The sequence below is a fragment of the Nerophis lumbriciformis genome, linkage group LG17 (genome assembly GCF_033978685.3).
Source record: "Nerophis lumbriciformis linkage group LG17, RoL_Nlum_v2.1, whole genome shotgun sequence".
NCBI classification, from domain to species: domain Eukaryota; kingdom Metazoa; phylum Chordata; class Actinopteri; order Syngnathiformes; family Syngnathidae; genus Nerophis; species Nerophis lumbriciformis.
In genome coordinates, this window is record NC_084564.2 from 12,270,465 (window position 1) to 12,284,612 (window position 14,148).

At 42.0% G+C, this 14,148-nt stretch overlaps 1 protein-coding gene across 1 annotated transcript; it reads right to left on the bottom strand.

The window, feature by feature from the left end:
* Positions 1–368: 368 nt before the first annotated feature.
* On the bottom strand, positions 369–12,468 carry LOC133614512 (cytochrome P450 2F3-like). The gene is made up of 9 exons (XM_061972512.1): positions 12,260–12,468; positions 12,024–12,186; positions 7,804–7,953; positions 4,335–4,495; positions 3,493–3,669; positions 3,249–3,390; positions 2,978–3,165; positions 1,234–1,375; positions 369–1,037 (listed from the first exon to the last, which is right to left on the bottom strand). Exons 1-9 carry the CDS (start codon positions 12,434–12,436, stop codon positions 856–858), a joined length of 1,482 nt encoding a protein of 493 aa, XP_061828496.1. The 5' UTR covers positions 12,437–12,468; the 3' UTR covers positions 369–855.
* Positions 12,469–14,148: the final 1,680 nt, after the last annotated feature.

Sequence of the window (14,148 nt, forward strand, 5' to 3'; positions counted from 1 at the left end):
AATAGAAGAGTATGGAGGAGGGAAGGAACTGCTCAAGATCCAAAGCATACCACCTCATCAGTGAAGCATGGTGGTGGTAGTCTAGTGGAACTGGTTCTCTTATATTTATTGATGTGACAGCAGAATGAATTCTGAAATGTTTGGGGCAATATTATCTGCTCATATTCAGCCAAATGCTTCAAAAGTCATTGGACGGTGCTTCACAATGCAGATGGACAATGAGCCGAAGCATACTGCAAAAACAACCAACGTTTTTTAAGGCAAAGAAGTGGAATGTTGTGCAATGGTCAAGTCAATCACCTGGCCTGAATCCCATTGAGCATGCATTTCACTTGCTGAAGACAAAACTGAAGGGAACAAGCAGGGAGTGAAGACAGCTGCACTGTCAGAGCATTACCATGTTTAATGCATCCAGCGGGGCATCACAACAAAATTAGGCATAATAATGTGTTAATTCCACGACTGTATATATCGTATCGGTTGATATCGGAATCGGTAATTAAGAGTTGGACAATATCGGATATCGGCAAAAAAGCCATTATCGGACATCTCTACTAATTACAATTGGAAACGGTAATAGTAACCGTCAATAATTTTTCCTGTGGTTTATCATTATCATCGCTAGACTGTAGAGCACAAATTTTCAAACTGTTGACCACATTGTAATATGCATATTTAAACATATATAGATAACCCGTGAAAAAATATTTTGCTCACAAGCTCATTAACCTGTGAGTAAAAAGCCACATGTTGAGACTAAATTATAATGGCAAAAAAACGTGAAGCAGCCATATGTGAAGATGGTGTGAGAGGTCTGAGACGCTGTTCTGATTAGCCTTTTTGGAGGCGCGCGTGTCAGCGAGGCGTAGCGATGAGCTGGTGTTGCCGCGGCACGTTGGCGAAGCTGCTGTACTCCGGCGTAAGGTTGACGCTGTCTGGACCTCCGACGCAGGAGAAGCTGAAATGTTGCAGCAGTGACGTGATGAAGATGAACAGTTCCATGCGGGCCAGAGACTCCCCGACACAAGCTCTTTTCCCTGTGAGAGGACGGGAGACACACAAGACAACAATAGTCCTTAGTTCTCCCTGAATCTCAATTCTTGGCAAGACTTGGGAAGCTTCTCTTTTAATCCCTGCATAGAAAAGTAAAGACATGCTTGCAGGAGTTTGCTGCACCGGTGACCTCTGACCTCTCATATGGTCGGAACATTTGAACAGACAACACACACATACCTGCCGCAAAAGGCATGAACGCCGGGTTCTTCTTAAAGTTGCCGTTGTGGTCCAGGAAGTGCTGAGGATTAAAGGACCAAGGCTCCGCCCACTGTTTCTCGTCTTTCAGCACAGAGTGCAGCATGGGAATGATGATGGTGTCCTGTTGGGACAACGTGCAGAATAGGAGTCTTTATTAATAAAAACTAGGGATGTCCGATAATATCGGACTGCCGATATTATCGGCCGATAAATGCTTTAAAATGTAATATCAGAAATTATCGGTATCTGTTTCAAAAAGTAAAATTTATGACTTTTTAAAATGCCGCTGTGTACACGGACGTAGGGAGAAGTACAGAGCACCAATAAACCTTAAAGGCACTGCCTTTCCATGCCGGCCTAGTCACATAATATCTACGGCTTTTCACACACACAAGTGAATGCAATTCATACTTGGTCAACAGCCATACAGGTTACACTGAGGGTGGCCGTATAAACAACTTTAACACTGTTACAAATATGCGCCACACTGTGAACCCACACCAAACAAGAATGACAAACACATTTCGGGAGAACATCCGCACCGTAACACAACATAAACACAACAGAACAAATACCCAGAACCCCTTGCAGCACTAACTCTTCCGGGACGCTACAATATACACCCCCGCTTGTCCCGTTCGGGGTCACGGGGTGGTGCTATCTCAGCTGCAATCGGGAGGAAGGCGGGGTACACCCTGGACAAGTCTCTCACTCTGCCTTTCTGGAGTCTTACATCTTTAAATGTGTCCACATTTTACTCCTTTTCCTGCTGTCACTCATCTTTGGTAAAATCTTCTTGCGCTCTCGTGTCTCTCCCTCCTGTTCGTGTGCACGCTGCATGCAGTGTCTGTAACAGTGTAGTAGTCCCAGTCACAAAAACACTGCTACAGCCACACATGTTAAACAATGCGTCTTTAAAAGACAATTTAATGGCGATCGCGAGCCGGATCCAGTCATTGACTTCAAAGAACCTGTTACGTGTGGGGCGTCGCAGCTTGCTGCGAGGTTCGTTGCCCCGGGATGCAAACGGACCACTCCGGACAGGATGTGCAGGTAGGAGCATGATTTATTTGTAGAACTCAAACAAGTACCAAAAACTGAAAATAAGCCAAAGGAAAAATGTGCCGATCGCACTCGAAGCGAACGCTAACACTTAACATAGGCAAAAAGACAAGTAATACTCACGTAACTGTAGCATAAGCAAACAAAGAAGCCAGGTCGACTGACCGGCAAAGGCAGGTTTAAATAATGCCTCTGATTAGTGCTTGGGGAACAGGTGAGCGTCCCGAACACCAATCAGAGGCAGGTGAAAATAATAAGTAGCCAAGGTAACTAAACAAACTCAAGGGTGCACAACAACAGGAACTAAGGGAGTCCAAAACTAACAGAAAATAACAAAACGTGATCCGGGCCACGGATCATGACAGAACCGGCTCTCGTTCGTAAACGACCCATCACTAGAAACCATACAGTTTTGCTTAAAACTGCTTATTAATGGAGGATATTCATTGTAAGTGACTGGAAAGCTCATTGGGTAATAACTCTTATTCTTTGGACAAGGGGACAAGGATTCAAATCCCAAGTCCTAATGATACTGGATCTGACAGTGTCTGCTGGCCCTTGAACAAATGTAATTGAGGACCTTCGTGTTAGACTATGACAAACTCCAGAAACAGGAAGAAGAAACATCAGTAGAGAGAGAGTACTGTCCAGTGGGGAATACCTTGGGAATGGTGTAGCCTCTAAAAGAGACGTCATGCAGCGTGTAGTGTGGCAGGCTAAAGGGGACAATGTCCAGAAAGCGCTGCACCTCATGGATGACTGCATCTGTAAAGGGCATGGACTTTCTGTCCTCCATGTTGGGACAACGTTCTCGTCCAATCACATCGTCGATCTCCTGCTGCATTTTCTCTGCACAAAACATTTATTTTTCATTTTTTTGGCTGCAAAGTCTCAGATGCAAACGTTTCGTTGTTTGTCCTCTTGAGACCAACCTTGTATATCAGGGTGTTTAATGAACACGCTGAGGGCGTATCGAATAGTAGAGCTGCTGGTTTCTGTTCCAGCCATGAAGAGATTCATGACTGTGGATACCAGGTTGTCATAGAAGAACTCACTGGAAGCGTTGTCCTTCTCCTAAGGGGACAAATAATCCACTGTCTTGTTTGCTTTCAGAGCTTTTCGCAGGTCAAAGCATAAAGTTATAGGTCTGGTGAGACAGTTCTAGGTCTTTCCAACCTGTTGGATGCGATTGAGGAAGCAGTCAATGTAGTCTCTGGGAGAGTTAGAGTCCAAAGTGTCTGCATGCTGCTGGATCTTCTTTTTGATGAAAGATCTCACCGTCTCCATGTGAGCAAAGACTTTGTGCTGGTGGCCTGGCAGGCGCTCAGTCAGTCCAGGAAAGATGTTGTACATCTGAAGAAGACATGCTGAGTCCTAAGTGTACACTCTGTGCACAAGGATTAGTAAATTGTATTGTTGAGTGTGAATGTTTTTACAGAACACATTTGGTACATACTGTAAGGTTTTTAGCTTGGAACGGGGTTTCATACTAGGGTTTACAGTTAGGGCTAGAGTTTCAAGCTCAGGTTAGGATTTTTTGAATACAGTTAGAGGTTTCATGCCAATGCTTGGGTTGAGGTTTTAAACAAGGTTGTTAGGTTTTCAAGTTAGAGTTGGAATTTCAAGCTAGGGTTCGGATAATCCAAACTATTTCAGACCATGCTTTTTTACAGGAAGAACATAACATTTAGAGAACATGAGCATCAATTTTGCTAACTTGTGAATGCCAAGCGATCACTCGACTATTTGAGCTAATTCTCCCAGTAAAACTTTGGGACACAATGTTTTGTGACGTAGACCTCACTTACAATAGATGTTATTTTGAGACTAGTCTGCCATTTGAGCGTTAAAGCAATAGACTGCTAATACATTGAAGAAAAGGTTTTTAACTAGGGTTGGGTTGTTGGTTAGAGGTGGGGTTAGTGTCCTGGAGAAGGCTGGGGTTAGGGCTAGGATTACAAAGAGGTACGTTGGGGATGGGGTTTGGGATTTGGTTTGTAAATGTATGGCAATGTTACCTGCCCCAGAGGACTAGCCACAAACATAACCAGTTCCTTGATAATGGCCAGTAGCTGCTGGAAGTCGGCGTCCTCGTAGTTGAAGCGTTGTCCAAACACCAGGCAGCACACCACGTTGGACACTGAGCAGCTCAGCAGGAAGGTGGGGTCAAAGGGCGCCTCTGAAGAGAGGTACAACTGATGTTGAATGATGTCGATGCAACACTGATTAAATCTTTACATCATGGCGCGCGACAGGACTGGTGGGAAGCTGGACTCGAACCAGAAACCTAATACTGAATCACCATACTACAGGTGATGTCTCGCCTTGTACTAATTTTGGATTTTCACAACTAAATTTGGATCATTTTTCTGATGCTTTTGGTCTGATCTGGGCAACAACACTGAGGTCCAGAATTGTTGTTTTTGTTGAGACCTACTGAACCTTGGCTACACGTTTACAGATATGGTGCTTTAAAAACTGTCCACGTTTAAAGCTATTTTTAATGTTTGCAATTAAAAATAAAAATGTTTTGGTGCAAACTCTGTCATTTAAAGAATCCAGTAGAGTGGAAAAACAAGTTGCCTCTATGTTGAAGTTATAACATATATCTGATTTATGACACCAAAAGACTTCCAAAGTTTGCAAATAGATACGATCAAAATAGGATCAATCACAGGGATTCCCGAGCCATTTTGAGAGATAATGAAAAATCATTTCCCCATCAACAACAATGCTAATCAAACAGACTTTGTGAAAGCCAACGATTACTTTGGGAAGAAGTATGATCCAGGACCATATATTTTTGAGCCCGAACACAAAGAGGATGAGCAATAAGTTTTAGAAAGCCGATTGCTACCCGGATGCAGTTTTATTTTGACACTAACATCAGCAGCATTGCTAAACAAACACTTACTGTCATATTTCCACTCGCTGGAATGCCAACCGACGGGAAGCTCACATAATTCCATTTGGATGAAGATTCAATTACAATCCTCACGAAAGGTTAAAAAAAATGTTGCTGCAACAAGCATCTTTTTGTGTCTTTTTTGTCTCTTTGGGGATGTGATAGTCAACCAACCTGTCGGCCCATGGCCACATTTGGCTACTAGCAGGTGAGAGCTGCATGAATTATAATCTAGAATTTACTTTTAGTAAGTTTGAGACAAAACAAGCAACCACGGGCTCAGTGTGTCAACAATAGCAGCGTAAACTAGGATTAACTCACTGCTATCAACGCGCCGCTAAAATAGTCCGTCTGCGTTGGCGCTTATAATAACAATATCACTCATATTTGGTTCATTTTCAGGTCACAACATGTAAATGGAGTATTGTTGGCGCTTTCCTGATGTTTTTAGAGGTATAATGAGCGCAATAGAGGACACCTCGATCTGTTGACTATTAGCTATTTATTTACAATTCCAGTGCATAAAAAAAGCCAAGCATATGTGTTTTTGTCTTACAAAAGGATTTTGAATGATAGACGGCACATCTCTTTCCAATTTTTGCGTATTTTCAGTATGACTGATCTGATGACATGGTCCGAGTGCAGAAACGTTACTACACTGAATCTACGGAAATTGCCGAAGGTTTTCGGAGCGGAGTATTTAAAATACATTTTATCACATTTTAGACTGTATTTTCACGTACCGGTACTTTGCAGATTGTAAATACAATTGGATGTGGTTTAATGGATACAATGAAAAACAAATAGGCATATGAAGTCAAAAAAAATTTCCACTCTACTGGTACTTTAAAGAGCGTATCAACAATATGTATTTACATATAAAGTTTGTCTGTGAATCCCAAACAATGTTAGCAAAGCAACCATGCATTTGGAGAAGGAAGCTTCTACAAGTAAAGCGCACATTTTTTTTAATGTTGTGCAAAAGTCCTTTAATGTCAGTGTCAGGCTTGTCCCTGACAGTTTGACTGTGTTTTAGTTTTCCTCTGCGTTTGTCTTAGTTTTCTGTCAGCGCTTTTATTTTGTCTTCATTTCCTGATTGTCTCGCTGAGTGCTGCTTCCCCTCAGCTGTGGCTGATTGGCACCTGGCCACACCTGGTGTCAATCAGCCAGCTGCTATTTAAACCTGCCTTCCCCTCCAGTCAGGGCTGGATTATTGTCGTTCCTACCTGTCGTGTCGTTGTTCTTAATACTTGTCGTTGTAGCTCTGTCTACTTTTGTTTCACTCTGCTCATGTCCTAGTTCCTTCGTGTCACAGTAAGTGTTTTTGTTTCTTGTCCACAGTTAGCCTCTGTGCTATTTTAGTTCATAGCCAAGTTTGTTCTCCGCCTTGTGCGCGCCTTTTGTTGTTACCCTTTTGTTTGTTGTTTTGCCTTAGTGTTTAATTAAATCATGTTTTCTCACTCAATGCACGCCGTCATCTCTGCATCTTGGGGTTCGTCACCAACAATCTCTGACAGTCAGCAATTCAACTTCAAATGTGAGACTATCCATCCATCCATTTTCTACCGCTTATTCCCTTCGGGGTCGCGGGGGGCGGTGGAGCCTATCTCAGCTACAATCGGGCGGAAGGCGGTGTACACTAATACATGACAAACTCACTACATACAAAGTGAGGTATGTCAAGCCTTTGTTATAATGTTAATGATCATGGTTAAAAGTTTTTAAAAGACACCTTTTCAATTTAAGGTTTTCATAAACTGTAAGCCATAATCATCAAAACGATATCAAAAGAAGGCTTGAAATATCTTGAGTTGCATGTTATGAGCCTATGTCATATTTTAGTTTCACCTTGAAAATCGAATTGCTGGAATAAACAAACTTTGCACGATATTCAATTTAGTGAATGTTTTCCTGCCTATTTTGTGGTATTTAAACAAAAGATGATGTCACATTAATGAGTGTTTGCTGACTTTTGTCTACTAAAATCATCACAACACAATGACTTTGAGTACAGTAGCAAAGTATCAAATGTTCCAGCATGGATGAGTCAGCACTTGCTTGTTTGTGCCCTTTAGAAAACCACGAGGACGAGATTAGATAAAACCGGCCGACACAATAACATTTGCACGCTGGCTAACGCTCGGTTAAGCAAACACGAGGTGTGTCAAAAATATTTCAAAAGTCATCCTCCTGGATTCTAATGCACTTTCTCAGCCTTTCCTGACAAGTCTTCACACTCTCCTGGAAACAATCTTCCAGAATCTCGCGGCCATCCTGTGGTCCTCCAGGTCTTTCAAACAGACCCCCTTAATGAGCCCCTTGATCGTGGGAAAAAGGACCACAAAACCAGGTCGGATTAGTCGCGAGGTTGCTTCAGGAACAGTCCTGCCACAACTCTCACCTCTTCTCATGCATTAAACGAAGCATCTCTTTGTCAACGTGCTGGTTGATTGTCTCGGGTAATGTGGTAAAAACCGGAACAGCTCTGGAACATTTCTGACACACCTCGGAATGTTTTGACCGCCAAAACCACACAAGCACGATCAGACTAATCGCTGGTGAATGTCTTGCAGTGTCATCACTTTTGTAAGAGTCCATGCGGGCCCTCATGTGTTGGCTCTCCTCCTGGATCCACTCCTCCATGCCTTTGCGTCCCATCCCGAAATCTCGTAGGGTGGTCAGGGTGAAACGCCGCAGCTGTCGCCAGCGCTCGCCGTTACTGATGCCCAAACCTGACAAGAACAAGACAGTTTTTTTTGTTATGGAGTGTCTTTAGAATAGTCAACTATTAGACAAATCGATTCAGTCAGTCACTCAATCAATGAGGGATAGGGACGAGTTGGGAGGATTTCCAGAGATGGGGGACAGGTATCATGTCGTGCCTTCGGCCAGCAAATCCCGCGATTGACCCTTGTGGGACTTGCCGGAAAGTGGACCCGGCGCATGCTGTCGAGGAGTTACTTGGACCGGTTTAGCTTGGGCAGGAAGTCTTCCTCATTTCTCCACTCTGGCAGCAGTAATGATCCTTGCACGGGTTGAAGGACAAAAACCTTGTAATGACGTTTACCTTCTCTAGATTAGGGCTGTCCAATTAAATGTATCCAAGGGTCAGAACATTTCTCTGCGGACAACTTAAAGGGGAACATTATCACAATTTCAGAATAGTTAAAACCATTAAAAATCAGTTCCCAGTGGCTTATTATATTTTTCAAAGTTTTTTTCAAAATTTTACCCATCACGCAATATCCCTAAAAAAAAGCTTCAAAGTGCCTGATTTTAACCATCGTTATAAACACCCGTCCATTTTCCTGTGACGTCACATAGTGAAGCCAACACAAACAAACATGGCGGAAAGAACAGCAAGCTATAGCGACATTAGCTCGGATTCAGACTCGGATTTCAGCGGCTTAAGCGATTCAACAGATTACGAATGTATTGAAACGGATGGTTGTAGTGTGGAGGCAGGTAGCGAAAACGAAATTGAAGAAGAAACTGAAGCTATTGAGCCATATCGGTTCGAACCGTATGCAAGCGAAACCGACAAACGACACGACAGCCAGCGACACGGGAGAAAGCGAGGAGGAATTCGGCGATCGCCTTCTAACCAACGATTGGTATGTGTTTGTTTGGCATTAAAGGAAACTAACAACTATGAACTAGGTTTACAGCATATAAAATAAATTTGGCAACAACATGCACTTTGAGAGTGCAGACGGCCCAATTTTCATCAATTAATATATTCTGTAGACATACCCTCATCCGCGCTCTTTTCCTGAAAGCTGATCTGTCCAGTTTTGGAGTTGATGTCAGCAGGCCAGAGAAGCGAGGGTCGATAGGGGGTTTAGCTCGCTCGTCTGCGGGAACAAACTTCCGCCATTGCTTGCCGTGCTACCGAGGTCCTTCGTCCCTGAATTGCTCACACACTCCGGCAGATTCAATGGGGGTCTGGCGGCAGATTTCTTTGACTTTATCGTTGGAAATGCATCTGCTTTGAGTGTCGCAGGATATCCACACATTCTTGTCATCTCTGTCGTAGCATAGCTTTCGTCGGTAAAGTGTGCGGAACAAACGTCCAATTTCTTGCCACTTTCGCATCTTTGGGCCACTGGTGCAACTTGAATCCGTCCCTGTTCGTGTTGTTACACCCTCCGACAACACACCGACGAGGCATGATGTCTCCAAGGTACGGAAAACAGTTGAAAAAACGGAAAATAACAGAGCTGATTTGACTCGGTGTTTGAGAAAATGGCGGATTGCTTCCCGATGTGACGCCACGTTGTGACGTCATCGCTCCGAGAGCGAATATTAGAAAGGCGCTTACTTCGCCAAAATTCACCCATTTAGAGTTCGGAAACCGGTTAAAAAAATATATGGTCTTTTTTCTGCAACATCAAGGTATATATTGACGCTTACATAGGTCTGGTGATAATGTTCCCCTTTAAATTGGACTTCCTGATAACAGTGATAGTCCCCTGGCATATCAAGCACATGGGTATTTGTTTAAATACAAATCACTCAGTCCAATTTTCTCGGAAATGCCGATTTTCACTTTTACTGGCGAACTTGTAACACGCCATTTGGTGAAGTGTCGATATGCCTGCAAAAACGAAAGTGAAATTTGAAAGTTCACACAGCAGTGAACTCTTGAGTGATGGTTCGCGGACAATCTCCGGTAACACACGTGCTAACCCAAACATGGCGGAATAATCGTCCAGGAGCCACCAATAAGCGTCTCACAGGACGAATTCGGCTGCCTAATCAGAAGGCTTGCGCTCGATAGTCAAGTTTCCTTTCGGCACTCTGCTAGAGCCAAAGCCAATCCCTTATGCCCGGACCTCACTAAACTATCCAATCACTGCCATATTTATTTGTTTATTTGAGTGTTTTAGCTATTTTGATTTGAAGAAAAGTCGCAATTGAAATCCCTTTTGTATGTAAGGATCCAATTAGCTGTGCTAGGAGGTAGCACGCATGCTAGCATGTTTTGAAATAGTAGAGTGTTACTTAACCATAGGGCCAAGGCCCATTGTTGGGTTGCCGAAAATGATCTGTTTCTCAGCTGTGGTTTTTTCGGGTCGCAGCGGAACTCAGTTGTAATACACTTTTCCACCACTTATGGCAGTAACGATAATATCAAACAAAGAGAGGAAGTGTGGAGCTAACGTCATAAAGTTGTTTCTTAAGCGCAAAAAATAGGACTAAAGTGGTGAAGCTGTATATTCATTTGCACTTAAATTTTACTGACACTTTAGTTAAGAAATATATTCATTATTAATGTCTATTGTAGTACACCATAATTGTATGTACATTTATTTTGTGTCAGTTAATTATGAGTCTCCTCTTATTCCGTATATTTGATTAGTACTTATTCTTTAATCAGCCTGACCTAAGCCTAAGATTTATGTTAACTAATAATCTTTGTTATCAACACATGCTTTCATATCATTTGACAAGGTTGTAAACTGTAAGCAGGTTAGATATCATTAAAATGAAGAGTAAAATGACTAATTCAGTGTTAATACTTGAGTGGGCACCAAGCCTCTCTGTAGTGGAAAACCTGAGCCCCAATGTCTGAAAGGTTAAAGGGGAACATTATCACCAGAACTATGTAAGCGTCAATATCTACCTTGATGTTGCAGAAAAAAGACCATATATTTTTTTAACCGATTTCCGAACTCTATATGGGTGAATTTTGGCGAATCACAGCGTGAAGCAATCCGCCATTTTCTCAAACACATTACAAACACCGAGTCAAATTATTATATAGTTATTTTCCGTTTTTTCGACTGTTTTCCGTACCTTGGAGACATCATGCCTCGTCGGTGTGTTGTCGGAGGGTGTAACAACACAAACAGGGACGGATTCAAGTTGCACCAGTGGCCCAAAGATTCAAAAGTGGCAAGAAATTGGACGTTTGTTCCGCACACTTTACCGACGAAAGCTATGCTACGACAGAGATGGCAAGAATGTGTGGATATCCCGCGACACTCAAAGCAGATGCATTTCCAACGATAAAGTCAAAGAAATCTGCTGCCAGACCCCCAGGAAAAGAGAGCGGATGAGGGTATGTCTACAGAATATATTAATTGATGAAAACTGGGCTGTCTGCACTCCAAAGTGCGTGTTGTTGCCAAATGTATTTCATATGCTGTAAACCTAGTTCATAGTTGTTAGTTTCCTTTAATGCCAAACAAACACATACCAATCGTTGGTTAGAAGGCGATCGCCGAATTCGTCCTCGCTTTCTCCCGTCTCGCTGGCTGTCGTGTCGTTTTCGTCAGTTTCGCTTGCATACGGTTCAAACCGATATGGCTCAATAGCTTCAGTTTCTTCTTCAATTTCGTTTTTGCTACCTGCCTCCACACTACAACCATCCGTTTCAATACATGCGTAATCTGTTGAATCGCTTAAGCCGCTGAAATCCGAGTCTGAATCCGAGCTAATGTCGCTATAAACTTGCTGTTCTATCCGCCATGTTTGTTTGTATTGGCATCACTATGTGACGTCACAGGAAAATGGACGGGTGTATATAACGATGGTTAAAATCAGGCACTTTGAAGCTTTTTTTAGGGATATTGCGTGATGGGTAAAATTTTGAAAAAAACTTCGAAAAATAAAATAAGCCACTGGGAACTGATTTTTAATGGTTTTAACCCTTCTGAAATTGTGATAATGTTCCCCTTTAAGAACCCCTGATCTAGTCGACTTGTACTGTAGGCATAATCTAACAAATCATAATCTACGACAGAAATCATTAGTGGAAGACGGCCCTAATTTAGTTTTTAGTCAGAGGTGGTCTCACCGTAGCCCCCGGTGGCTTTGTAGAGGAACGGCAACTGCATTCTTCCTGCAAAGTCATCAGCTTGGTCTACCAGAGCCTCTTTGACGGCCTCGTAGCCCACCAGGACCACCGTACGCTGCCAGCCCAGGTGCACGGTCATCACCGCTCCATACGTTTGGCTCATCTTGGAAAGCGACACGTTATCATCATCATCGCCGCGGCGACGCTAACGTCACACGTGCCTCACAGGAGCTCACCTTGAGGAAGCTTTTAAAAGGTGCATGTTTGTCCAGCTGAGGCAGGTTTCCTAGCAGAGGAAGCGCCGTTGGTCCTGGAGGCAGGCGCCTTGTCGTGGTCTTGCTCTTTTTGTCGTAAAGCAACCACAGCAGAGCCCACAGGAGCCCCAACAACAGGACCGCTGCAGTGCACTCCATAGCGCTGCTGTTTGTCCGACGGGAGCCCGGGTGTGGACTTTATGGTCCCACAGGTCAACCATGTGACTCCTGTGAGTGCACCTTCACCTGCTTGTCATTGGCTGACAGCCCGCGGCAGAACAAACAAAGGTTTGACCGAGGTTGCATCAACAGCAGAGGGCCAAATGTGAACAGAGTTCCCGAAAAATACAACTTAGGCCTGGACCGATAACAGATTCTGCTCAAAGATATATTGACCTACAAATTATTGTCAATAAACAATAATATTGCCATTATTCTTTTGAGACCAAATTATCAATCAATCAATCAATCAATCTTTATAAAGATTGATTGATTGATTGATTGATTTATATAGCCCTAAATCACAAGTGTCTCAAAGGGCTGCACAAGCCACAACGACATCCTCGGTACAAAGCCCACATAAGAGCAAGGAAAAACTCACCCCAGTGGGACGTCGATGTGAATGACTATGAGAAACCTTGGAGAGGACTGCATATGTGGGTAACCCCCCCCCCCCCTCTAGGGGAGACCGAAAGCAATGGATGTCGAGTGGGTCTGACATAATATTGTGAGAGTCCAGTCCATAGTGGATCCAACACATTAACCACATGTAATAATAATACAGAACAATAATGCAATTAAACCCTTTCCAAATGCAATACAATTTTAGTTCTAGTATATTTTAAGACTGTAATTGAAATTAAAACTTTTAAATATCTAAAAATATATATATATAGTCTGTGCGCAACATTTTGCACTTGAAAAAAAATCACAACCAAAAGCAATAAAATATGTCTCTGTTAAGGAGGGGGACCCTCAAATATACACAACCAAAATAATAAATACACTGCAAAAAGTCAGTGTTCAAAAACAAGGGGAAAAAAATACAAAAATGAGGGGTATTTTACTTGAACTGAGCAAAATTATATGCCGATAGAACAAGAAAATTTGGCTTGTCAAGACTTTCCAAGACAAGTAAAATTAGCTAACCTCAATAAACCCCAAAATACCTTAAAATAAGTATATTCTCACTAATAACAAGTGCACTTTTCTTGATAGAAAAAACAAATATAAAACTTTTTTTCTCAGTATGTTGAAAAATATTTTTAAATTAAGATATGCGCTCGGCATTACATTTCTTGAAATCAGCAAACTTATACTATATACCTGTGTGTGTGTATATATATATATATATATATATTTATTTACAGCCCGGCCCACGGGCTATTTTTTTTTATTGTAATTTTGAAGAATTTATCTGAATGTGTATGAACTATTTCTGTTCAAAATTGTTTGAAATGTTAAATGTTTAAATGTACTGTGCCAACTGTACTACTATAGGAGTACATCTTTTTTATTGTTTCATTGAAAATAAAACAGCAAAGTCAATTTGGCTGTCGTCTGTTTTAATTATGAGACACAATTGTGTCAAGGTCATGATTTTTTTATTTCATGCTTGAAATAGGAAATTATTACTTTAAAAAAGCAGTTTTATACTTGTGAGTATTGATGACACAGCTTAGCATCAGTTGATATTCTAGTTTCAAGCATGTTTTACTCAATATAGGTCATCAAATCTCAGCTACAAGCTGTAATATTTTACTGAGGTCATTTAGGACCGTAACACTTAAAACACTCTAACATATAATCTGTTTAGTGAGAAGAATTATCTTATCAGACAAAAAATAAGCAAATATCACCCTTATTTGAGA